Source organism: Symphalangus syndactylus, chromosome 20, assembly GCF_028878055.3.
Source record: "Symphalangus syndactylus isolate Jambi chromosome 20, NHGRI_mSymSyn1-v2.1_pri, whole genome shotgun sequence".
Taxonomy (NCBI): domain Eukaryota; kingdom Metazoa; phylum Chordata; class Mammalia; order Primates; family Hylobatidae; genus Symphalangus; species Symphalangus syndactylus.
Genome location: NC_072442.2, coordinates 18,299,445 through 18,325,475, shown reverse-complemented (window position 1 = coordinate 18,325,475; position 26,031 = coordinate 18,299,445). Strand labels below are relative to the sequence as shown.

The 26,031-nt window shown below is 35.6% G+C and overlaps 1 protein-coding gene across 7 annotated transcripts in view; it reads left to right on the top strand.

Annotated features, from left to right (window-relative positions):
• Positions 1-26,031, top strand: part of BRIP1 (BRCA1 interacting helicase 1) — a 190,394-nt gene that overhangs the window by 69,742 nt on the left and 94,621 nt on the right. For all 7 annotated transcript variants that reach the window (XM_063628493.1, XM_055256721.2, XM_055256722.2 and 4 more), the window contains exons 10-14: positions 1,208-1,340; positions 10,396-10,550; positions 13,628-13,793; positions 14,224-14,364; positions 18,066-18,227. In XM_063628493.1, coding sequence (XP_063484563.1) covers positions 1,208-1,340; positions 10,396-10,550; positions 13,628-13,793; positions 14,224-14,364; positions 18,066-18,227 — 757 coding nt within the window. The remainder of the gene's footprint in view (positions 1-1,207; positions 1,341-10,395; positions 10,551-13,627; positions 13,794-14,223; positions 14,365-18,065; positions 18,228-26,031) is intronic.

Genomic DNA, 26,031 nt, shown 5'->3' with positions numbered 1-26,031 from the left:
AAGCAAAATTTGCTAACCACCTCAGGACCTTTGTCCTAGCTATTCCTTCTGCTTGGATATTTCTTTTTTTCTGATTCTCCCATGACTGGATACTTCTTGCATTCAGTTATTAGAATAAATGTCACCTCAGGGAGAGCATTCTTGACATTGAAATTAAGCAACTAGGTGATATTAAACTAATTTATTTTCATAATTTATTTGTATATCATTACCTGATTTTTTTTTCATTTTATTAGAACTTTTTTTTTAACTTTTAAGTTCAGGGGTACATGTGCAGGTTTGTTATATAGGTAAACATGTTATGGGGGTTTGTTGTACGTATTATTTCATCACCCAGGTATTAAGCCTTATAACTCATTAGTTATTTTTCCTGATCTTCTCCCTTCTCCAACCCTACACCATCTGATAGGCCCCAGTATGTGCTGTTCCCCTCTTGTCCATTTGGTCTCATCATTTAGCTCTCACTTATAAGTGAGAACATGCAGTATTTTATTTTCTGTTCCTGTGTTAGTTTGCTAAGGATAATGATCTCCAGCTCCATCCATGTTCCCGTAAAGGACATGTTCTCGTTCTTTTTTATGGCTGTATAGTATCCCATGACTACCTGATATTTTCTTGTTTATGTATTTGTTTTTATGTTTATTCCTGTCTCCCTTTAGTAGAATGTAATTTCCATGAGAGTAAAGACCTTGCATATTTTATTTAACTGCTGTTATTTTCACTACCCAGAACAATGTCTGGAATAAAATAGGCATTCAAACACTTAATATATGAATGTGTATATATATCAATGAATGTATTTGTCTATTTTCTAGTAATTCTCTTTTTGTGTTAATATGTAACACTTTAATTTCTTTATTAGGTTGTTTTGCATTTCCTTTTATATATATTTGGGATAAGTACCTAAGACCTGGCTCTCGGTTGAAGAGACATTAGCTAAGTAAAGCAATGTGAATCCACAAAAGAAGTGGGAAATCATATGCACGTTTGTTTCTTCTGAATAAAAGCTTTCTTTTTAGTTATATAAAGTTTATTTTACAATATGAGACATGAATGTTTTTTAAAAGGTGTCTTAATCCACATTCGTGTCCTAAGAATGTCAAGATATACAGATCAACGCATGACAATAATGATGATTCTCTTTTTCTGTTGAAATAGTGGATATAAGGATGATACTGGTTGACACAATTGTTTTATTTTATTTCAGTTGGTTAGAAGCAAACTCTGAATATCTTGTAGAAAGAGATTATGAATCAGCTTGTAAAATATGGAGTGGAAATGAAATGCTCTTAAACTTACACAAAATGGGCATCACCACTGCTACTTTTCCCATTTTGCAGGTAAGATTTTTTTTCTACCTGTGAAATGTATTTAGTGAATTAGAAGTGATTTAGTCGTGACTAAATCCAGATTAAATCTAGTGAGTAACCCAGAATTTTTAAATATAGCAATTTAATTTTTAAAAAATTTTATTATCTAAATTTGATTATCTTTAAGTGATGGCATGGGTAAATTGTGGGTGAAAATATAGCATTATTTAGTTTGAAGGAAATTAGTCTTTAAAGGGATTAATTGCTTTGTTTAAAGCTAAAAGGAGTCAATATTTTTAGGTTGTAGATTTACTTAGTCAATTGTAAAAGTTAAAATTTTAGAAAATAAAAAGAGGAGAAATTCCTATTTTGTTCATCTTAATTTAGAAATTATAAACATGATATTCATGGGGAGATCATGAGTAGCCTTGGAAGACTATGAAACTTATGAAGCTATATGCAAAATTTTATGAGTATATACTTTTGTACATTTTTCTAAATAGAGGCTGCATAAATTTCATTATATTTTCTAATGTTTTTTTGCCGATAAGAATATATTTTCTTTTTTTGTTGCTATTTACTTATTTAAATTAATAGATTATGTATTTTAGAATGGTTGTTTTAGGTTTAGAGAAAAATTACACAGAAGGTCCAGAATTCTCATGTACTCCCACTCCCAGCTACACACCTATACACATACACAATACACACCAACTCCATAGTTTCCCCATTATTGATCTCTTACAATGGTGTAGTATATTTGTTATAATTGATGAACCATTATTGCTACATTATTGTTCATTAAAGTCCATAGTTTACCTTAAGGTTTACCCCTTGTGTTGTAGAGTTCAATTAGGTTTGCCTAGGAATCCATCACTACAGTATCATACAGAGTGTGTTCACTGTCCTAAAAATCTTCTGTGTTACACCTATTCATCCCTCCACCACACCACGCCCACACCCACCAAACCCTTGGCAACCACAGATTTTTTTTTTACTAACTCCATTGTTTTGCCTTTTCTGGAATGCCATATAGTTGAAATTGTGCAGTATGTAATCTTTTCAGACTGGCTTCTTTCTTAGCAATATGCATTTAAGATTTCTCCATGTGTTTTTTTTGCCTTGATAGCTCATTTCTTCTTATACCTGAATAATATTTCATTATTTGGATGTACCACAGTTTATCCATTCATCTACTGAAAGAAACATTGATGGTTTCCAGTTTTTGGCAATTGTGAATAAAGCTATTATAAACATTTCTATTAGTGACAAGCTTTCTACTCATTTGGATAAATACTTAGGAACACAGTTGTTGTATTATGTGGTAAGACTGTGTTTAGCTTTGCAAGAAACTGCTAAACAGTCTTCAAAAGTGGCTGTAACTGCCGGGTATGGTGGTATGCGCCTGTAGTCTCAGCTACTTGGGAGGCTGAGGCAGGAAGATTGCTTGAACCGAGGAATTTGAGGCTGTAGTGCACTATGATTGCGTGCTTGTGAATAGCCACTGCTCTCCAGCCTGAGCAACATAGCAAGACTTTGTCTCTTGACAAAAAGTGGCTGTACCATTTTGCATTCCCACCAGCAATGAACGAAAGTTCCTGTTGTTCTACATCTTTGCCAGTGAACTTTGGGGCTGAGGACTCTGCTTCTACGAGTACAACTTTTTTAGATTACACATATGAGTGATAGCATTCAGTATTTGTCTTTCTATCAGGCTTATTTCAGATAGCATAATACTTTGTTTTATCCATGTTGTGGCAAATGGCAAAATTTTCTTCTTTTTTAAGACTGAATAATATTTCATTATATATATATGTGCCACATTTTCTTTATTTCATTAATCACTCACTATATTCTCACTTTTCCCCATGGGAAGAATTGTGGGCTAATGGAGGCTTTCTTGGCACTGAGCTGTACTTCCGTGGGGCAGGGGTGATGTAGGTAATATGAAACTATACTTTTTGCCCTCTTCAGTGCATCTGTTCTTGGATTTTTTGCTCCAGTGGGGTCCTGGAACTTCTCTGCTACACTCTTAGACTCTCAACAAAGGTACTCTCATATATGAGTGGTTGTCAGAATTGGTTCATTGTTGGGAGATGACAATGGAAAACTCAAATTCTTTTTCTTTTTTTGAGAAGAAGTCTCACTCTGTTGCCCAGGCTGGAGGGCAGTGGCGTGATCTCGGCTCACTGCAACCTCTGCCTCGTGTTCAAGCGATCCTCATGCCTAAGACTCCCGAGTTGCTGGGGCTACAGGCATGCCCCACCATGCCTGGCTAATATTTGTATTTTTGGTAGAGACGGGGTTTCACCATGTTGGCCAGGCTGGTGTCAAACTCCTGACCTCAAGTGATCTGCCTGCCTTGGCCTCCCAAAGTGCTGGGCTTACAGGCGTGAGCCACTGTGCCTGGCTAGAAAACTCAAATTCTTCCATCTTGCTGATGTTATTTCTCAAAGAGGTTTTTGAACAAAAAAATGATGAAAATAATTGTCAACATGATCACAATAGCATTCTGGGCATGTGACTATTAAAACATATATTTTAATCAGGATATGCTTAAATTTTTGCCCTGCATTTATAAAATGCAACGTCGTATCTATTATAAGATTTTTTCCATATTGTGACACCTTTCATAATATTTTTTGCATAAATTGTTTGCATTTTGAAAGCTACTTATGTAACAATAAAATGGGGCTGAGGGTGGTGGTGCATGCCAGTAATCCTACACTTTGACAGGCTGAGGCTGGCGGATTGCTTCAGCCCAGGAGTTCAAGACCAGCCTGGGCAACACAGTGAGACCCTGTGTCTACAAAAAAATACAAAAAATTAGCCAGTGTGGTGGCATGTGCTGTAGTCCCAGCTACTTGGGAGGCTGAGGCAGGAGGATCACCTGAACCTAGGACGTCGAGGCTACAGTGAACCGTGATTGTACCACTACACTCCAGCCTGGGGCACAGAGCAAGACCCTGTTTAAAAAAAAAAGGATAAATTGTAGCATATTCGTATAGTGGAATACTACATAGCAATAAAAATTGAACTACTTCCAACACAACCATATATATATATATATATATATATATATATATTTTTTTTTTTTTTTTTTTTTTTTGAGATGGAGTTTCGCCCTTGTTGCCCAGTCTGGAGTGCAATGGCGTGATCTCAGCTCACCGCAACCTCCGCCTCCTGGGTTCAAGTGATTCTCCTGCCTCAGACTCCCAAGTAGCTGGGATTACAGGCATGCGCCACCACGCCTGGCTAATTTTTTGTATTTTTAGTAGAGATGGAGTTTCTCCATGTTGGTCAGGCTGGTCTCAAACTCCTGACCTCAGGTGATCCACCCACCATGGCCTCCCAAAGTGCTAGGATTACAGGTGTGAGCCACCGTGCCTGGCCCTAGATGAATCTTAAATATTATGTTAGGTGAAGGAAACCAGATTCTAAAGGGTATAAACTGTATAAATCTATTTTTATGAAGTTGAAGCACAGACAAACCTAATTATGGTGACAGAAGTTGAAGTACTGGTTACAACTATGTGGGTGTTTGAAGCAGTTTGGGCTGAGAAGGGGCACAAAGGAACATCTGGGATTCTAGGAATGTTTTATATCCCGGTCGGGTGTTAGTTACATGGGGAGGTGTATGTATTTAGTGAGGTGTAGATGTAAGATTAGTTCATTCTACTGTATATGTTACATGTCAGTTATAAAATGTACAAATAAAATGTATGTCAAAGAAAAAAACTGGAAAATACAGAATGGCACAAAGAAAAATGACTCATAAACTCGAAGATGAACATTATGATCATTGTGATTTATGTCTACTTATGCCTTCTATGCCCATATTTGCTTATTATAAATATATTTCTGATGACACATTTGTTTTAGCCTCTTTAACAATATATTATGTATACTTTCCTATTTAAGTAAAGATTCCTTCACATAATTTTTAATTGCAGTGTAGCATTTTTATGAGTGTACTTATTCTAAATTGATTAATCTGATAAGTTGAAATATAGGTTATTTCCAGTTTCCCAGTATAATAAACAGTTCTGATATGAACATCCCTTATGAATTGTGGTTTTTGAATTTACTTTAAGCAGTCTTTTCTTATCCTATGTTATATTTCTCCTAAAAATTTTAAGGTATTTATTGTTTATAAAGGATGGGATTTATAAATACTTTTACAAAGCCTTGGATTCATTTTGTTTATGTTGTGAATTTATGAATCAATTTTTTTCCTGTATGGATAGAGAATTGTCCTAGCACTGTTTCCTAAATAGTATATATTAATTTCCCTCTAATTTGTAATGCTACCTCTGCTATTTTTAACTTTTTTTTGTTTTTAAGAGACAGGGTCTTGCTGTGTTGCCCAGAATGAAGTGCAATGGTGCATTCACAGCTCACTGTAACCTTGGATTTCTGGTCTTAAGGGATCCTCCTGCCACAGCCTCCTCAGTAGCTGGGACTACAGGCATGCATCACCACACCTGGCTAATTACTTATTTTTTTATTTATTTTGAGACAGCATCTCACTCTGTTACCCAGGCTGGAGTGCAGTGGTGTGATCTCAGCTCACTGCAACCTCCGCCTCCCAGGTTCAGGCAATTCTTGTGCCTCAGCCCCCCCAAGTACCTGGGACCACAAGCGTGCCACCACACCTGGCTCATTTTTTGTATTTTTTTGTAGAGACAGGGTTTTGTCATGTTGCCCAGGCTGGTCTCCAGCTCCTGAGCTCAAGTGATCCACTCGCCTCCGTCTTTCAAAGTGCTAGGATTACAAGCATGAGCCACCTGTGCCTGGCCTAATTTTTTTTATGTTTTGTAGAGACAGGGTCTCACTATGTTGCCTAGGCTGGTCTTGAACTCCTGGCCTCAGGCGATCCTCCCACCTCGGCCTCCTGAAGCACTGGATTACAAGAGTGAACCACTACACCCAGCCCCTCTAGTTTTCATATATGTGTGAATTTATATCTGGACTTGATTGTGTTCCACCATTCTGTTTCTCTAATTTGTCACATTTGTTAATTAATGATTTAAGAAAAGTGCTTATATATGGTAGGGCATATCCCTCACTTTATTATTTTCCTTTGGAATTGTATCAGCTGTCCTTTGTTTTATTCTGCCATTTGAATTTTATAATTAGCTTATAATCTCTAGGAAAAGTTCTGTTAGAATTTTTATTGTAATTGCACTGTATTTATAGATTGCTTTGGAAAGCATTCATGTATTTATTTACATTATGAAGTTTTCCCATTCATGATAAGATATAGTTCTTCATTTATTATTTTTTCTATCTTTCAATAAAATTTTATAATTTTATTTTTAAAAGATTAGATGCTTTTGGTTAGATTTATTCATGGGTAGCTTCAAGTTTCTGTTTCCATTACAAATGATATATTTTTTAAATTACATTTTTAATTGTTATTGCTATATAAAACTGGTGTTTGATTTTTATTTATCTTATAATTGTCTTATTAACCACCTTGTTGATTTATTTTATAGGTTTGCCCACAGATTATCTTAAATTTTCCATGTAGATAACCATATTGTCTGAATAATGACCGGTTTTTTTCTTTCTCATTTCTTTCTATTTCTTCATGTTTTTATTTCTTACTATGCTGGCTCAGACTTCCAGTGCGTTGTTTATCACGGGCAATGAAAAAGACATCCTGGGCCAGGCGCAGTGGCTCACGCCTGTAATCCCAGAACTTTGGGAGGCCGAGGCGGGCGGATCACGTAGTCAGGAGATCGAGACCATCCTGGCTAACACGGTGAAACCCCGTCACTACTAAAAATACAAAAAAATTAGCCGGGCGTGGTGGCAGGCGCCTGTGGTCCCAGCTACTCGGAGAGGCTGAGGCAGGAGAATGGCGTGAACCCGGGAGGCGGAGCTTGCAGTGAGCCGAGATTGCGCCACTGCACTCCAGCCTGGGCGACAGAGCGAGACTCCGTCTCAAAAAAAAAAAAAAAAAAAAAAAAAGAATAAAAAAAAGAAAAAGACATCTTGGTTTTGTTGCTTAAAGGAGCAATTACTAGTATTGCACCCTTTATTGAGACGTTTGCTGTGATTAAAAATTCTTTTTTAATTAACAGCTCTATTGAGCTATAATTCACATGCTTAAAATTTACCTTTTTAAAGTGAGTTCTGTGGGTTATTTTTATATTATATATTTTATATATTATATGTTTTTATATCATATAGTATACATTATATGTTTTTATATAATATACATTATATGTTTTTATATAATATAGTATACATTGTTTTTATATAATATAGTATACATTATATGTTTTTATATCATATAGTATACATTATATGTTTTTATATAATATAGTATACATTATATGTTTTTATATAATATAGTATACATTATATGTTTTATATAATATAGTATATATTATATGTTTTATATAATATAGTATATGTTATGTTTTTATATAATATAGTATATATTATATATATTTTGTATAAATATATATAATATATAGTATATAAATATATACTATATAAAATATATAGTATATAAATATATACTATATAAAATATATAGTATATAAATATATATTTTATATTAATATATTTTACATATTATATATAATATTTTATATATTATATGATATATTTTATATTTTATATATTATATTTTTATATATTATATAATATATTTTGTATTTTATATATTATATATTTATATAAATATGTATATAAAATATAAAATATATACTATATGATATATAAATATATCATATATAAAATATGTAATATAAAAATAACCCATAGAACTCACTTTAAAAAGGTAAATTTTAAGCATGTGAATTGTAGCTCAATAAAGCTGTTAATTAAATTTAAATTAATTAAATTAAAATAAATCAATTAAATTTAAAAAATAAATTTAATTAGAGCTGTTAAATAAAATAATATATAATATGTTATGTATTTTTATTATATATTTGTATAGTTATTTTTATTGGATTAAGGAAATTTGCCCTAATTCTAGTTGGCTAAGAAATTCATCATTATGATTATCAACATTTTTAGGAATTTTTACCAAAGTAGTATACCTATAGAATTTAAAGAGTCAATTAGTTCTGTCGAGAAAAGCATTCCTCTGATCCACTCCTCAATCCCAATTCTCACTTTGGAGTGCACTTTTATCTCTTGTAGTGGTTTCTTCTGATAATTTAACCACATTTAAAAAAATAACGTGGGTTCCACTTCTTTTGAGTTTTCAGTATTAGATATTCTCTGTTGACTTTCTGTTAAGTATAATGATGATTTAGCTCCTTTAGACATGCACACACACACACTCCTCTCTCTGTCACACACACACACACGCTCACTCATGCGCTCTCTCTTCCTCCTTTACTTCCTGCTTTTCTGCCCTTCTTTCTTCTCGCTCTTCACTCTCTATTCTGCCAGTATAGTTATATTGATATTCAGCGTGGATATCATCACGTGTGTGTATTATTATAGCCCAAATAGTAATGTCATGTAGCTTACTTGATTATATTTTTGTACAGCTTTATGTATGTTTCCTAAGGAACCATAATTAACTTTTTATTTATTTTTCCATTGCTTAGGTTTCTATTTTTCTACTCCCCAACCCAGCTGCCAATGTGTAGGTAACCTAACTGGAATTGAGCTGGGAGTACTCTAATGATTGAATGTGTAGGATTTCATTTAGCCCTTCTGTTTTTAGTACAGCGCCTCACCTTTAGTAGTTTATGTTTTCTATATTTTATCAGAGTAAATTGCCAGTGTTGGAGAAGGATATTAAGCATTGATGTAAGGTGTTGCTGAGGGGACTTCATTTTTCAAAAAGAATAATTTGATATTTGTATTTCATTGCAGGGCTGAATATTTTTCCAAGTTCATGTTGTCTTTCTTGTTTGTTCTTCGTTGGTTTTTTTTTTTAAGTCTTTAGTATTCTTTAATGTTTTGTTCAGTGAAGGTTGATTTTTACTCTTATAGATTTGTGTTGTTTCATGATATATCGGAATATTAAAATGTATCTTTCTTATTTATCCTATTTCCCCATTTTATTTTCATTGAACACATTTTATTGTCAGACATCAGAGTTGTCACCGATATCTTTTATTGCTTCAGTATTCAAAATTTTCTCTTTTACAATGTGGGGAACATACTCTTCTGTTTTCTTATAATTTTGTTTTAACGTCCACACTTTCATCCATATTAAAACTTACGAGCCATGTAAAGACCAAAGAGCCAGTTAACATACATTTTGTTATTTAGCATGTATTGCTTCCTTAAGTCATTTAGTTTTGCTTGTGATGTAGTCATATTATTCTCAGCATCAGAATTACTTTCTGGAAATAATTCATGGATTTAAGGCAACATATCAACTCTTTAAAGCCTTTTGGAGAAGCCATTTGCTACATTTTTATTTAATTCCTTACATCTGAAAGGCACCAAATAATACCCTGATTGAATCTTCTAAATACCTAACTTATTATTAAAGAGTCTTTGACTCCGAGGAGAATTTTGCTAATATGGCGATCTAAAATATATTGTTAGCATTGTGCTGTTAATAATTGTCTTTTTTTGTGTCGCTATAAATACCTGAGGCTGGGTAACTTATAAAGAAAGGAGGTTTATTTGGTTCGCAGTTCTGCAGCTTGTACAAGAAGCATGGTACCAGCATCTGCTTTTGAGGACCTTAGCCTGCTTCCATTCATGGCAAAAGGTGAAGGGGAGCTGGTTTGTACAGATCATATGGCAAGAGAAGTGAGAGAGAGAAGGGAGGGAGGTGTCAGGCTCTTTTTAACAACCAGCTCTCATGGGAACTAACAGAGCACTAACTCACCTCCTCTCTACTTAGGGAGGGTGTTAATCTATTCATGAGGTATCTACCCCCATGATCCCAAACCTCCTGATATGCCTCACTTCCATTACTGGGGATGAAATTTCAATATGAGATTTGGAGAAGTCAGACTATCAAACTATAGCAGTTCTGTTCACCTAAAATTTCAATGCTTGTTTTGTTGGGTTTCATTATATTTTTGAGAAGTTTCTTTTTCCAATTCCCTCCCAACCCCTCTATACTTAATATGGTAATTTCTTATAGGGACATTTTTCTGCTGTTCTTCAAAAAGAGGAAAAAATCTCACCAATTTATGGTAAAGAGGAGGCAAGAGAAGTACCTATTATTAGTGCATCAACTCAAATAATGCTTAAAGGACTTTTTATGGTACTTGACTATCTTTTTAGGCAAAATAACAGGTAAGTGAAGATAACTAGTATGTATTTTCCTTTTAAAAATAGCCTAATTTGGATGCTAGCATGTGTTTAATACATACCAACTTTGGATGAGTAAATAGGAGAATTGAAAACAAGTGTTACAGATATTATTATATATTTGCTCTTATTGACACAGACTTAGAGGAATTGAAATTAGTCTGATGCTTTTTTGAGACAGGGACTTGCTCTGTCACCCGGACTAAGTGCAGTTGCACGATCACAGCTCACTGCAGCCTTGACCTCTTGGGCTTAAGCAATCCTCCCACCTGTTTCCTGAGTAGCTGGGATTACAGGTGTGCACCACCCACACCCAGCTAATTTTTTAATTTTTATTTTTTTTGTAGGGATGAGATCTCACTATGTTGACCAGGATGGTCTTGAACTCCTGGCCTCAAGTGATCCTCCCACCTCAGCCTCCCAAAGTGCTAGGATTGTAAGTGTGAGCCCACGCCTGGCCAAAATTAGTCTTTTATATTAATGAATATTGAAATCATTAAATAAATATATTTAATTAATTCATATTAAATTGTTATCTTCTATTGCTAAAGTTTTGTTATGTTCCTACAGTGTCAGTCCCTTTTTTATTGTACAAACTGTGGAAAATGAAAAACAAGCAACTCCTCTCATCCTGTAACTTAAGTTATAGTAGTACCTAGTTCTGGTATTTTTTTTTATTATGGTAAAATATACATAAAATACACCATTTTAACCATTTTACGTATACAACTTAGTGCCATTAAGTACAGTATATTTGCAATGTACATTGTACTCATTTCCAGAGATTTCCAGAAATTTTTTATCATTCCAAATAGGAATTCTGTACCCATGAAATAATAATCCCTAGAGTCTTTCCCTTCATCACCTGCTAACCTGTATTCTATTTTTCTTATGAAGTCCTTTCTAGGTATTTCACATAAGAGCGATCATACAATGTTTGTCTTTTTGTGTCTGGCTTATTTCAATTCACTTGGCACAGTGTTTTCAGAGTTCATTTATGTAGTAGCATATATCAGAATTTCATTCCTTTCTATGGCTGAATAATACTCCATTGTATGTATACACCACAATTTGTTAATTTATTCTTATGTTAACAGACATTTGGGTTGTTTTCATCTTTTGCCTATTGTAAACAATGCTACTATGAACGTTGGTGTACAAATATCTGAGTTCTCCTTTCAGTTCTTCTGGGTGTATATAAGTACCTAGCAGTGGAATTGCAGAATCATATGGTAATGCTGCATTTAACTTTTTGAGGACTCACCATACTGTTTCTCACAGCAACTGCATTATTTTCCATTCCCATTATCAGTGCACAAGGGTTCCAATTTCTACACATCCTTGCCAACAGTTTATGTAGCAGCATATATCAGAATTGTTTTTGCTGACACTCGTTATTTTTTGTATAATAGCCATCCTAATAGGTATCACGTGATATCATCTGGTTTTTATTTGTATTTCCTAATGACTAGAGATGTTGAGAATCTTTTCATGTGCTTATTGGCCAATTGTATGTCTTTTTTGGAGAAATATCTGTTGAAGTCTTTTGCCCACTTTTGAATTATTGGTTTTGTTGTTGTTGTTGTTGAGTTGTAGTTATTTAGATATTCTGGATGTCAGTCCTGTAAGAGATATATACTTTACAAATATTTTCTCCCATTCTGTGGGTTGTTTTTTTTTTTTTTTTTTTTTTTGAGACGGGAATCTCGCTCTGTTGCTCAGGTTGGAGTGCAGTGGCGCGATCTCGGCTCACTGCAAGCTCAGCCTCCCGGGTTCACGCCATTCTCCTGCCTCAGCCTCCCGAGTAGCTGGGACTACAGGCGCCCGCCACCATGCCCGGCTAATTTTTTGTGTTTTTTAGTAGAGATGGGGTTTCACCGTGTTAGCCAGAATGGTATCGATCTCCTGACCTCCTGATCTGCCCGCCTCAGCCTCCCAAAGTGCTAGGATTACAGGCGTGAGCCATCACGCCCGGTCTCCCCTTTGTTTTAAGAGTTTTACAGTTTTTGGCTCCCAGTATTTTTATAAGATTCTCTCCACAGTTGTTAAGTTCCCAACTTTAATTTTGAGATCTAATCTCTCTAGGAGTGAAATGAATAATGAAATACTATAGTGAAGACATGGTAGAGAATACCACATTTTACTCCCTTTTTTTTTTTTTTTTGAGAGCTCTGTTGCCCAGGCTAGAGTGCAGTGGCGCTATCTCAGCTCACTGCAACCTCCACCTCCCGGGTTCAAGTGATTCTCCTGCCTCAGCCTCCTGAGTAGCTGGGGTTACAGGCGACTGCCACCACACCTGGCTAATTTTTGTATTTTTAGTAGAGACAGGGTTTCACCATGTTGGCCAGGCTGATCTCGAACTCCTGACTTCGTGATCCACCCACCTCAGCCTCCCAAAGTGCTGGGATTACAGGTGTGAACCGCTGCGCCTGGCCACATTTTATTATTTTTAAGCTTAACCATTTTCTAGATTCTTATTGAAAGTAGTTATAAACTGGATGGGATCACAGATATCATCTGGTTCAGCACCTTCATTAAAAGTAGATGAAGGCTGAGACTCAGGTTTCAAAGGAATGTAAGAATTTTGTAACTTGTTGCTAATAGTTTAAAAACTTTCAGTAAAAATTATCTATTTTCTCATTTAATAAAAAAGTATAACCCAACCTTTTAGTCTCTTTAACCATAATACTGTTTTCTGTTTTGTAACTCATCATGGAGTAGAGCATGCAGAGAGCTCTGGACTGGGAGTTAGGAGGCCTGGATTTTAATTCTGCTTCTGCCATGACATATGTAATGTTTGAAAATGAGGTTAGGAAGTAGCTGATAAAAGATAGATGGTTAGATGATTTCTAATATTCCCTCTGAGAATCAGTTGATTCTATGATTAATGGCTTTATTAATATCAGAATTACTGAATTTAATTAATGGTAAGGAGAATGTTATTTTTGAATGGGAAGGTACCAGCTCTTTCAAATGAGTTTTAATCAGTTTTTATATTGTGTGTAGCTGGGTCATAGGTTTTAACAGTTTTGCCACTTAATTAGCATTTTCTTTGCATCTAGATTTGCAGATGATTATAAAATTGCGATTCAACAGACTTACTCCTGGACAAATCAGATTGATATTTCAGACAAAAATGGGTTGTTGGTTCTACCAAAAAATAAGAAACGTTCACGACAGAAAACTGCAGTTCATGTGCTAAACTTTTGGTGCTTAAATCCAGCTGTGGTAAGCTCATCATGTAAATGGAAATTTTGTCTTCTTGCTCAGTACCAGCATTTTAATAAATGTGGTTGACTCTTAAAGATAGTTGTTTGTTGTTGTTGTTGTTTTGAGGCAGGGTCTTGGTCTTCACCCAGGCTGGAGTGCAGTGGTGCAATCTCAGCTCACTGTAGCCTTGACCTTCCGGGCTCAAGCAATCCTCCCACCTTAGCTTCCCGAGTAGCTGGGAGTATAGGCATGCGTCACCATGCCTGGCTAATTTTTGTATTTTTTGTAGAGACGGGGTTTCACCATATTGCCCAGGCTGGTCTCAGACTCCTAGACTCAAGCCATCTTCCTGCTTTAGCTTCCCAAAGTGCTGGGATTACAGGTGTGAGCCACTTTGCCCAGCCTCTTTTAAAGATAATTTTATTTATCTAATGTTGTTTTCTTTTAGGCCTTTTCAGATATTAATGGCAAAGTTCAGACTATTGTTTTGACATCTGGTACATTATCACCAATGAAATCCTTTTCATCAGAACTTGGTGTTACATTTACTATCCAGCTGGAGGCTAATCATGTCATTAAAGATTCACAGGTTAGTTGTTTTTTTTTTTTCGGAAGGCCTTCAGTGTTTCTACTTCAATATAACTCTATATAAACAAGTTAGAAGATACCTGAAGTGCCAGCAAGTAAATCTTGGTAGGAAATTCAACATTCCAGTTTTACAATAAAAGAAAATCTGTCAGCTACTTAATGATGTGTCAACAGAAGGAAATAATCCAGTCACTTGGGATGCAAAAGGCTGTATTTCAGCTTCTTCTTTTAAGTAAGTTTTAGTTTTTAATGAAAACAAAATTTGATTTCTTTAATTCTCATTGTATAATTATTTGTGATTTATTTATTTATTTATTTATTTATTTATTTATTTATTTATTTATTTTTGAGACGGAGTCTCGCTCTGTTGCCTAGGCTGGAGTGCAGTGGTGTGATCTTGGCTCACTCGGGTTTAAGCAATTCTCCTGCTTCAGCCTCTCAAGTTGCTGAGATTACAGGTGTGTGCCGCACGCCTGGCTAATTTTTTATTTTTAGTAGAGATGGGGTTTCAGCATGTTGTCCAGGCTGGTCTTGAACTCCTGCCCTCAAATGATGCACCTGCCTCAGCCTCCCAAAGTGCTGGGATTACAGGCGTGAGCCACTGTGCCCAGCCTATTTATATTTTATTTATCTCTGTATTTTTATTTTTACTTTTATTTTTTGAGACAAGGTTTTGCTCTGTCACCCAGACTGGAGTGCAGTGGTGCGATCTTGGCTCGCTGCAGCCTTCGCCTCCTGGGTTCCAGCGATTCTCCTGCCTCAACCTTCTGAGTAGCTGGGATTATGGGTGTATGCCACCATGCCCGGCACATTTTTGTATTTTTAGTAGAGATGGGGTTTTGCCATGTTGGCCAGACCTTATCTTTTTAGAGACAAGGTCGCTCGCTATGTTGCCCAGGCGGCTTCAAACTCCCAGGCTCAGGCAGTCCACCTGCCTCAGCCTCCTGAGTATCTGGGACTACAGGCATGTACTACCATGCCCAGCTTGTATAATTATTTATGCTTCTCTTTTCCATTAGACTACAGTGTATCCTGATTCTTCCCTTTACATCCACGTTCTTCCTCTGTGCCTAGATTAATAGCTGGTATTTAGCAAGTGTTCAGCGCGTTTGAATATCTGAAATGAATTAAAAGTACTCTTATGAGTCCTATGATTTAAGATTTTAATGTTTTATAACAATGCCTACTAAATGTTATTTTAATTTTTGTAGAAATATATAGATTGTCATTTTTCATTATGCCTTCTGGTTTCTTTTTATGAAGTATTTTAAAGCGATTAGGCACACAGGTGATATTAAGCTGTGGTTAATGCTAAAGTGGTTAAGTTAACATCACCTGTGTGCCTAACACAATGCTAGTTCTTTATTAAGCTATATACACAGGTTTATAGGTGGGAACATTTTTGGTCCTCACAATTACTTGGGAGCAACTACAGCATTTGGTAGTTGGGAACCTAGAATGCTAAACTCCTGTGTAACTAAGAATTGTGCTTTCCAAATGCCAGAGTGTTCCTGTTGAGAAATGTGACTATGAACAGCAGTGAAGGAAGAATACATGTTCCACATTTTCAAGTTGCTTTCTTTAGAGACACAGATAAATATGGGAAGTTGGTAAATTCAGCATACGTTTTCTTATAAGAATGTTATTACAGGCTCTGTTCTCAGCCTACTGCACAAAAGTCCATTTAACCTATAATGCCGCTGAATTATAATAATGTAGTTGTGCAGCTGGATTCTGTTATACTGTAATATTTTCCTTCAATTTAAAATTTTAAAAAATTTTAATTGTGGTAGAATATACATAAAATTTACCATCTTAACCATTTTTGAGTATACAGCTCAGTCTTATTAAGTATATATATATTGTTGTGCAACCAATCTCAAGACTTTCTCCTCTTGAAAAACTGAAACTCTGTTCCCATTAAACAACAGCTCTCTATTCTCCCCCTCTCCCCAGCTCCTGGTAACTACCATTCTGCTTTCCGTTTCTATGAATCTGATTACTATAAATACTTCATATAAGTGGAATCATAAAGTATTTGTCGTTTTTGTGACTGGCTTATTTTACTTAGTATAATGTCCTCAAGGTTTGTCCATGTTGCAGATAATGTCTTCAAAGTTCATCTATGTTGTAGCATGTGCCAGAGTTTCCTCTTTAAAGGTGAATAATGTTTCGTGTGTGTATATGCCTGTGATTTATAATATATATATTTGGTCTTCCACTCCATTTCCTGGCATACAACTCCTAAAATCCTTAGAATCCCCAAGTGACATTTTGTATGCTAATGAGATGACTAATGATAGGGGGCTCCTAGTAGCATCAGGATCAGGGCTGGCCTCTGGGAAGACCAAGACATGATAGGAGAGTTGGGATTTTCACCCCCATTCCTCAACCTCTGGGGAGGGCTTGGGGGAGATGATGCTAAAGGTTATCTTAATGGCCAGTGGTTTAATCAATCATGCCTACATAATGAAGCCTCCATAAAAACCTAGAAGGACAGGGTTCAGAGAGCTTCCAGATAACTGAACACTTGGAGGTTCCTGGAGGGTGATGTGCCTGGGAATTGAAGCTCTGAGCCCCTTCCCACATACATCTCTTTATCTATATCCTTTGTAATATCTTTTCTAATAAATCAGTAAGTGTAGGTAAAGGTGTCCCTGGGTTCTGTGAGCAGCTCTACCAAATTAATTGAACCCAAGCAGAGGGTTGTGGGATGCCCGATTTCTAGCTGATCAGTCAGAAGCACAAGTAAAAACAACTGTGACTGGCAACAGAAATTGGGGCAGTCTTGGGGACTGAGCCCTCAACCTCTGGGATCTGAAGTTATCTCCCAGTAGATAGTATCAGAATTGAATTGAATTAGAGGACACCCAGTTGATGTCTGTTGCAGAACTGATTGCTTGGTATGTGGAAAAAACCTCCCACACATTTGGTCACAGAAGTTTTCTGTGTTGATTGCTGTGGTGTGAGAGCAAAGGAAAAAGTTTGTTTTTTTCTACTCAATGCTACATTTTGATCATTCATTCATCCATTGATTCTTTCAACTGTATTTCAAAAAATTAGAAATTTCAGAAAAGTTGGAAAGCTAATATTAATATTGTGAATATCTTTATATCCTTCACCTAGATTCATCACTTGTTAACATTTTGCAAAATTTCTTCTCTCTCCCTCTCTCTACATATAAGAGAGATAGAATTTCAAATAACTGTAAAATGTGGTGGGTGTGACTTTTTTCTATGACTAAGGATCTTTGAGCACCAATGAATTTTTGAAAGAGTAGTTCCTGTCATTTTTGATACATGCCTATGGCAAATTATACTGGCCTTCATCCCCAGTATTTTGGAATTATCTGATTCTGCTATCGGTATATATTCATCATTTCACTTGTTCATTTATTCACCTAACAAAAATATGTTACATGCTTAAATTTTGCAAAGCTATTAAGTAAACAGAGACAGGTACAACCTGTTTCGCTTTCAAAGAATTTTCACTCTAAGAGAATTTAGTGATCTGCCTAAAGCAAAACATTTACAAATTAAATCTGTATACAATTAATTAAAGGTAATAGAAAACCCGTGACAATTTAAAAATAAATTTTTGTTAAACTTGTTGCCTGATCTTTTATGTAAATACTTCCAAATAAATACTAATTTCCATGCCTTTTTCAGGCATAACTCTAATAATGACATATTCATATTCTAGGTTTGGGTTGGTACCATTGGGTCAGGCCCCAAGGGTCGGAATCTCTGTGCTACCTTCCAGAATACTGAAACATTTGAGTTCCAAGATGAAGTGGGAGCACTTTTGTTATCTGTGTGCCAGACTGTGAGCCAAGGAATTTTGTGTTTCTTGCCATCTTACAAGGTAAGGGAATATTTATTGTTTCTTTTGCCTTTAAATAATCATTTACATTTTAAACATTGTCATGCTAATTTTAAAATTACCACAGTAAGCTTCCTAGGGTAGAGGCAACAAGGTAATAACTATAGTTTTCTAAACATCACATATTATTTTACTTATTTTTTGATTAAGATACTGCCTGATTGTCCTACCTCTGTTTTACTTAAAAGTCTGAAAGAACAAGGCTGGACGTGGTGGCTCATGCTTGTAATCCCAGCAGTTTGGGAGGCTGAGCTGGGAGGATCACTTGAGCCCAGGAGTTCGAGACCAGCCTGGAGAACATGGTGAAACTCTGCCTCTACAAAATACAAAAATTAGGTGGGCGTGGTGGCACACACCGATAGTCCCAGCTACTTGCGAGGCTGGGGTGGAAGGATTGCTTGAGCCCAGGAGGTTGAGGTTACAGTGAGCTATGATTGCACCCCTGCACTCCAGCGTGGGCAACACTATAAGACTCTCTCTAAAATAAAATAAAATAATCTGAAAGAATAAAAGTCTTCAAGCAATGTTAATTATATAGGAGAAGTGTTTATGTGTACATTATTTTTATTCTTAGGGACAAGTTGATATTTTCAGAGTAGAAAGAAAGGGAGCATTCTTTTTTATTTTCATAAATTACATTTCTGAATGTTTCATTAAAGTTAATCTAAGCCAGACTTTCTTTGTTGCCCTCATTTTACTTCATGTATCTGGCCAGAAGAATTTTGTTGTTGTTTTTAGAGTCACTGATTTTTAATAATTTTTTTTAGTTAATTTGAAATTATTTAGTATGTTTTGGTCCTCCTAATATTCAAAGCATTGAAACCACATATAATTCCTGAAAGTAACACCACATTGTATCAAAATCTAACCTAAATCCAATGTAGAGAAGTGGCATTCCCTTCTCTTTTTTCCACAGGAAGTTATACCTCTAACGACAGAAGCATTTGGAAGTAATATATTTGAATGACAATATTGATACTTTTAACTCTTCTACTGTCTTTTTATATATATGTACTTTGATAGCTAGGGATACACTAAAGCAATTAGTCTCTTGCAGATAAATTAAAGAATTTGTTTTCATATGTAACAAACCTGCACATTGTGCACATGTACCCTAAAACCTAAAGTATAATAATAATAAAAAAAAGAATTTGTTTTCAAAAAAATATTTAATCAGGTAATTTTTTACAAGAATATCTAAAAATAAAATGGACATAAACATTTTTTAAAATTCTTAATGGAAAACAAGATTTATTCCAGTATGAACATCTACACCACACAGTTATATTTAGAAAAACTAGTAATTAAGCTTGATACTAAGTCATACAATAAAACGTGTAGGGAGTTGGTCTTACCTAATAAAATTTGTAGAACTTTTAATTCTTAAATATGGAGACAAATATCTTCTGGGAAATTGGAAGAAAAGTTCTTTATGGGATTATGGAAACTGTACTCACTCCACAGTTTTGTAAGAGATAAAAGCAAAATCTTATTTCATTGCTAAAACCTTTTTATGTTTTCCAGTCATAGTCACAAAAAGGGAGATAGGAGATGTCTGGGTGACATTTTTCTGCTAGGCTTGGAATACATATAGCAGACAGTATGAATTTTAGTTACAGACATTTATAATTGGGTGACTAGAGACTATAACACTGAAATAACTTTTTAGTGACTGTATATATATTAGCAAAATGAATAGATTGTTTTTCTGCTTCTACCTTTTCAATTAAAAATAAAGACACAGGAAATCCCTTGAATATACTTTGTTCCAATTGAGTTTATTTCTTTGATTGCAAAATTAATTGTTCTGCAGGTTTTTGTTTAATTTTTTTGTGGCTTAAAACAGTAAACATTTATTATCTCATAGTTTCTTTTTTTATTATTATACTTTAAGTTCTAGGGTACATGTGCACAACGTGCAGGTTTGTTACGTACGTATACATTTGCCATGTTGGTTTGCTGCACCCATCAACTCGTCATTTACATTAGGTATTTCTCCTAATGCTATCCCTCCCCCAGGCCCCCACCCCAGAACAGGCCCCGATGTGTGATGTTCCCCACCCTGCGTCCAAGTGTTCTCATTGTTCAATTCCCACCTATGAGTAAGAACATGCGGTGTTTGGTTTTCTGTCCTTGTGATAGTTTGCTGAGAATGATGGTTTCCAGCTTCATGCATGTCCCTACAAAGGACATGAACTCATCCTTTTTTATGGCTGCATAGTATTCTATGGTGTATATGTGCCACATTTTCTTAATCCAGTCTATCATTGATGGACATTTGGGTTGGTTCCAAGTCTTTGCTATTGTGAATAGTGCTGCAATAAATATACATATGCATGTGTCTTTATAGTAGCATGATTTATAATCCTTTGGGTATATACCCAATAATGGGATGGCTGGGTCAAATGGTATTTCTAGTTCTAGATCCTTGAGGAATCACCACACTGTCTTCCACAATGGTTAAACTAATTTATACTCCCACTAACAGTGTAAAAGCATTCCTGTTTCTCCATATCCTCTCCAGCATCTGTTGTTTCCTGACTTTTTAATGATCACCATTCTAACTGGCGTGAAATGGTATCTCATTGTGGTTTTGATTTGCACTTGTCTGATGACCAGTGATGATGAGCATTTTTTCATATGTCTGTTGGCTGCATAAATGTCTTCTTTTGAGAAGTGTCTGTTCATATCCTTTGCCCACTTTTTGATGGGGTTGTTTTTTTTCTTGTAAATTTGTTTAAGTTCTTTGTAGATTCTAGATATTAGCCCTTTGTCAGATGGGTAGATCGCAAAAATTTTCTCCCATTCTGTAGGGATGGGAGCCTACAGAATGTTCTGTAGGCTGTTCACTATGATGGTAGTTTCTTTTGCCTTACCGAAGCTCTTTAATTAGATCCCGTTTGTCAATTTTGGCTTTTGTTGCCATTGATTTTGGGGTTTTAGTCATGAAGTCCTTGCCCATGCCTATGTCCTGAATGGTATTGCCTAGGTTTTCTTCTAGGTTTTTTAAGGTTTTAGGTCTAAGATTTAAGTCTTTAATCCATCTTGAATTAATTTTTATATAAGGTGTAAGGAAGGGATCCAGTTTCAGCTTTCTACATATGGCTAGCCAGTTTTCCAAGCACCACTTATTAAATAGGGAATTCTTTCCCCATTGCTTGTTTTTATCAAGTTTGTCAGGTTTTGTCAGGCTTTGTTTTTGTCAGGTTTGTCAATTAGTTGTTCTGCAGGTTTTTGTTTAATTCTTTTAAAATTTTTGTTTATTGTCTGCTTGTGTTGGTTGTATTTGTCTTTTTAATTGATTTGTATGGCTTTTAAATATATAGTATGCATAGTAATCCTTTATAATACATATCATTAAAACTTTGTTGTTTGTCATTAAATTCTTTTTTTTTTTCTTATTTTTTTTTATTATTATTCTTTAGGTTTTAGGGTACATGTGCACAATGTGCAGGTTTGTTACATATGTATACATGTGCCATGTTGTTTTGCTGCCCCCATTAACTCATCATTTAGCATTAGGTATATCTCTTAATGCTGTCCCTCCCCACTCCCCCCACCCCACAACAGTCCCCGGAATGTGATGTTCCCCTTCCTGTGTCCATGAGTTCTCATTGTTCAATTCCCACCTATGAGTGAGAACATGCAGTGTTTGGTTTTTTGTCCTTGCGATAGTTTACTGAGAATGATGTTTTCCAGTTTCATCCATGTCCCTACAAAGGACATGAACTCATCATTTTTTATGGCTGCATAGTATTCCATGGTGTATATGTGCCACATTTTCTTAATCCAGTCTATCGTTGTTGGACATTTGGGTTGGTTCCAACTCTTTGCTATTGTGAATAGTGCTGCAATAAACATACATGTGCATGTGTCTTTATAGCAGCATGATTTATAGTCCTTTGGGTATATACCAGTAATGGGATGGCTGGGTCAAATGGTATTTCTAGTTCTAGATCCCTGAGGAATCGCCACACTGACTTCCACAATGGTTGAACTAGTTTACAGTCCCACCAACAGTGTAAAAGTGTTCCTATTTCTCCACATCCTCTCCAGCACCTGTTGTTTCCTGACTTTTTAAATTCTTTATTTTAATTACTTTTTTAGCTTTAAATATCTTAATTTATCAAAATAATTCTTATGCATAATTAAATAATGTTAGAATGGTTATAATGAAAAAACAACAGCTCCGTTCACTATACTATTCTTCCTTTCTTCCCAGTCCCACATCCCCAGAGGTTTCACAGGTCTTTGATTTATTTTTCTGATATTTATTGTCATTTCTAATTGTGGTGAAATATGCATAACAAAATTTAGTTTTTTTTTGTTTTTTTTGTTTTGTTTTGTTTTGTTTTTTGAGATGGAGTTTTGCCCTTGTTGCCCAGTCTGGAGTGCAATGGCGTGATCTCGGCTCACTGCAACCTCTGCCTCCCGGGTTCAAGTGATTCCCCTGCCTCAGCCTCCTGAGTAGCTGGGATTGCAGACATGTGCCACCACACCCGGCTAATTTTGTATTTTTAGTAGAGATGGGGTTTCTCCAGGTTGGTCAGGCTGGTCTTGAACTCCTGACCTCAGATGATCTGCCCACCTCGGCCTCCCAAATTGTTGGGATTACAGGCGTGAGCCACTGCGTTCGGCCTTAGCATTTTTTGTGTGTGTACAATTAAGTACATTCACAATGTTAGACAACCATGACCACTATCTATTTCCAGAACCTTTCATCATACCAAATAAGAACTCTGTTCCCACAAAATAACTCCTCAGATTCCTTTTCCCCATTTCCTGTTACCCTCTAGTATTCTTTCTGTCTCCATGAATTTGGCTATTGTAGCTACTTCATATAAGTGGAATCATACGGTATTTGTCCTTTGTTTCTGATTTATTTCATTAACCATAATGTTTTCAGGGTTCGTCCATCTTGTAGCATACATCAGAATCCTTTTTATGGCAGAATAATATTTCATTTTATATATATATATATATATATATATATATATATATCTCACATTTGCTTATCCATTCATCTGTTGATGGATATTTGGATTGTTTCTACCTTTTGCCTGTTGTGAATAATGCTGCTATGAACACTGGTGTACAAATATCTATTTGTGACCTTGCTTTCAATTCATTTGGATATATACCTAGAAATGATAATTCGAAATGTAACTTCTTTTTTTGAGATGGAGTCTCACTCTGTCACCCAGGCTGGAGTGCAGTGGCACCATCTCGGCTCATTGCAACCTCCGCCTTCCAGGTTCCAGTGATTCTCCTGCCTCAGCCTCCCGAGTAGCTGGGATTACAGGTGTGTGCCAACATGTCTGGCTAACTTTTGTGTATTTTTAGTAGAGACAGGGTTTCACCATGTTGGCCAGGCTGGTCTTGAACTCCTGACCTCAGGTGATTTGCCCGCCTCGGCTTCCCAAGGTGCTGGGATCACAGGCGTGAACCACCATGCCCAGCCTAAATTTAACTTTTTGAAGAACCACCAAAGTCCTTTTTTTTTTTTATAGTCAATGCATTAATTTAGATTCCCATCAGCAGTGCACAAGGATTCCAATTTTTCCACATTTTTGCCAATACTTATTATTTTATGTTTTTTTGATAATAGCCTTTCGAATGGGTATAAAGTGTAGTAGCTCCTTGTGGTTTTGATTTGCATTTCCCTGATGACTAGTGATGTTAAGTATATTTTCATGTGCTTATTAGTAATTCAGACATCTTCTTTAGAGAAATGCCTATTCAAATTCTTTGCCCATTTTTGCATTGAGTCATTTTTAGTATATTCACAAAGTTGTGTAATCATCACCACTGTCTAATTCCAGAAGATTTTTCTGACCCCAAAAAGAAACTCCTTACTCATTAACAGTCACTGCCTACTCTTACCTGCTATTCCCTATATCCACTAATCTGCTATTTCTATAGATTTGCCTTTTCTGAACATTTCATCTAAATTGAATCATACAATATGTGACTTTTTGTGTCTGGATTTTTCACGTAGTGTAATGTTTCCATGTTCAGCATTATAGGATGAATTAATACTTTATTTCTTTTTATGGCTGAATAACATTCCTTTTACTTTCAACCTATTTGTGTCTAAATTTAAAGTGTGTCTCTTATAGACAGCATATAGTTGGGAGCATTTAAAAAATTCATTCTGCTTATCTCTGCCTGTTAACTTGAGTGTTTACTCCATTTATGTTTAATGTAATTAGTGATAAGGTAGTGTTTACGAATGCCACTTTGCTGTTTGTTTTCTGTGTATCTGGTGCCTTTTCCCCCTCTATTTCTCTATCATTGCCTTTTGAATCTAACAGATAGATATTTTCTAGTGTGCCATTTAAATTTTTCTAATGTGTCACTTTAATTCCCTTGGCTTTTCTTTTACTGTATATTTTTTAGTTATTTTCTTAGTGGTTGTCCTGGGAATTATATTTAACATCTTATGCAGTTTGGATTAATACTAATTTAATTTTCAATAGAATGCAGAAGCTTTAATCCTATGTAGCTGTTTTTTTTATCCTACCTTCTTTGTGTCATTATTATAAAAATTACATCTTTACACATTGTATGTCTCAACACAGATTTACAATTATTACCTTTTGCAACTGACTTTCAAATCAGATAGAAAAACATTAAAAACAAAGAATACATTTTATATTGTCTTTTATATCTATGTTAAAACACATTTTATACTGTCTTTTATAACTACCTTGTAGTTATCTTGACCAGTGCTCTTTAATTAATTCTTAATGTGGACTTGAGTTACTCTCCAATGTCCCTAAAAGCTTATTCTTAAATAGAATCTGAGCCTTGCAGCTGTCTTTCTCTGTTGCAATCCTCTGCTGTTATTCTGGAGCCCTGTTGATGTGGTGGTAAGGTATGGGGAACGAGAAGCATCTTCTAATCCTACGATTATGTCTCAGTCTTTTAGCATGACTGTGTCCCTTGCCTGTGACCTTCACAGGTGTTTCTGAGCTCTTCATTCATATAAGAGTAGATGGCAGGGAGCTGCAGTTTAGGAAATGATCCCTTCCCTCATGTTGGATAAGGATCTGGTAAAATCTTCCTTACTGGCGGACTGGCCTTTGTTTTAGAGAATGCGTTGAACATATTTCAAAATGGTTGTTTTTTTCCTCCTCCTGCCCGAAACAGTAGGGTTTTTCTTGGCTCTTTACTGTGGGAACCTGGTGGGATTTTTAGAGGTAATGTCTTAAAAATTGTGGGCCCCCTGGCAAGACTGCAGCCCCTAGGAGTTTCTCACTTATAAACTAGTTCACATTTTATCTCCAGCAATTCATCAATATTATCTTTTAACTATTTCTGTCAACTTATGTTTTAGTGGCCACTGTCCCAGTAAGCATATCTTGATTCTCTGTATTTACCTGTCTCTCCAGATTTCAGGGTGGCAGTTTGCCTTGTGACCTCAGTTCTCAGATGGATCCCAGAAAAGTAATTGACTTTTAGTTTGTTTAACTTTTTTCTGTTGTAAAACAGGTGTGAAGACTTCCAGTTCTTTACATATTGGAGCTGAAATCAGAAGTCCAATAAAATTGGCAAAAATAAATTTGCTACTGAGTTTCAGAATCTAGATATAACAGCAAACTAGCACATTATTATAATCTTTTGTCAGTACCGTTGTCAATTCTCACATAGTACAGTGACTGCAGTTATTAAATGTATTAATATTATGCCATCTAGTTTTCATTTCAGAGGGGTTTGACATTGACCATGCAGAAGACAGAAAGCCTACATTAGAATTCATTTCGGGGGGACATTAGGAACCAGG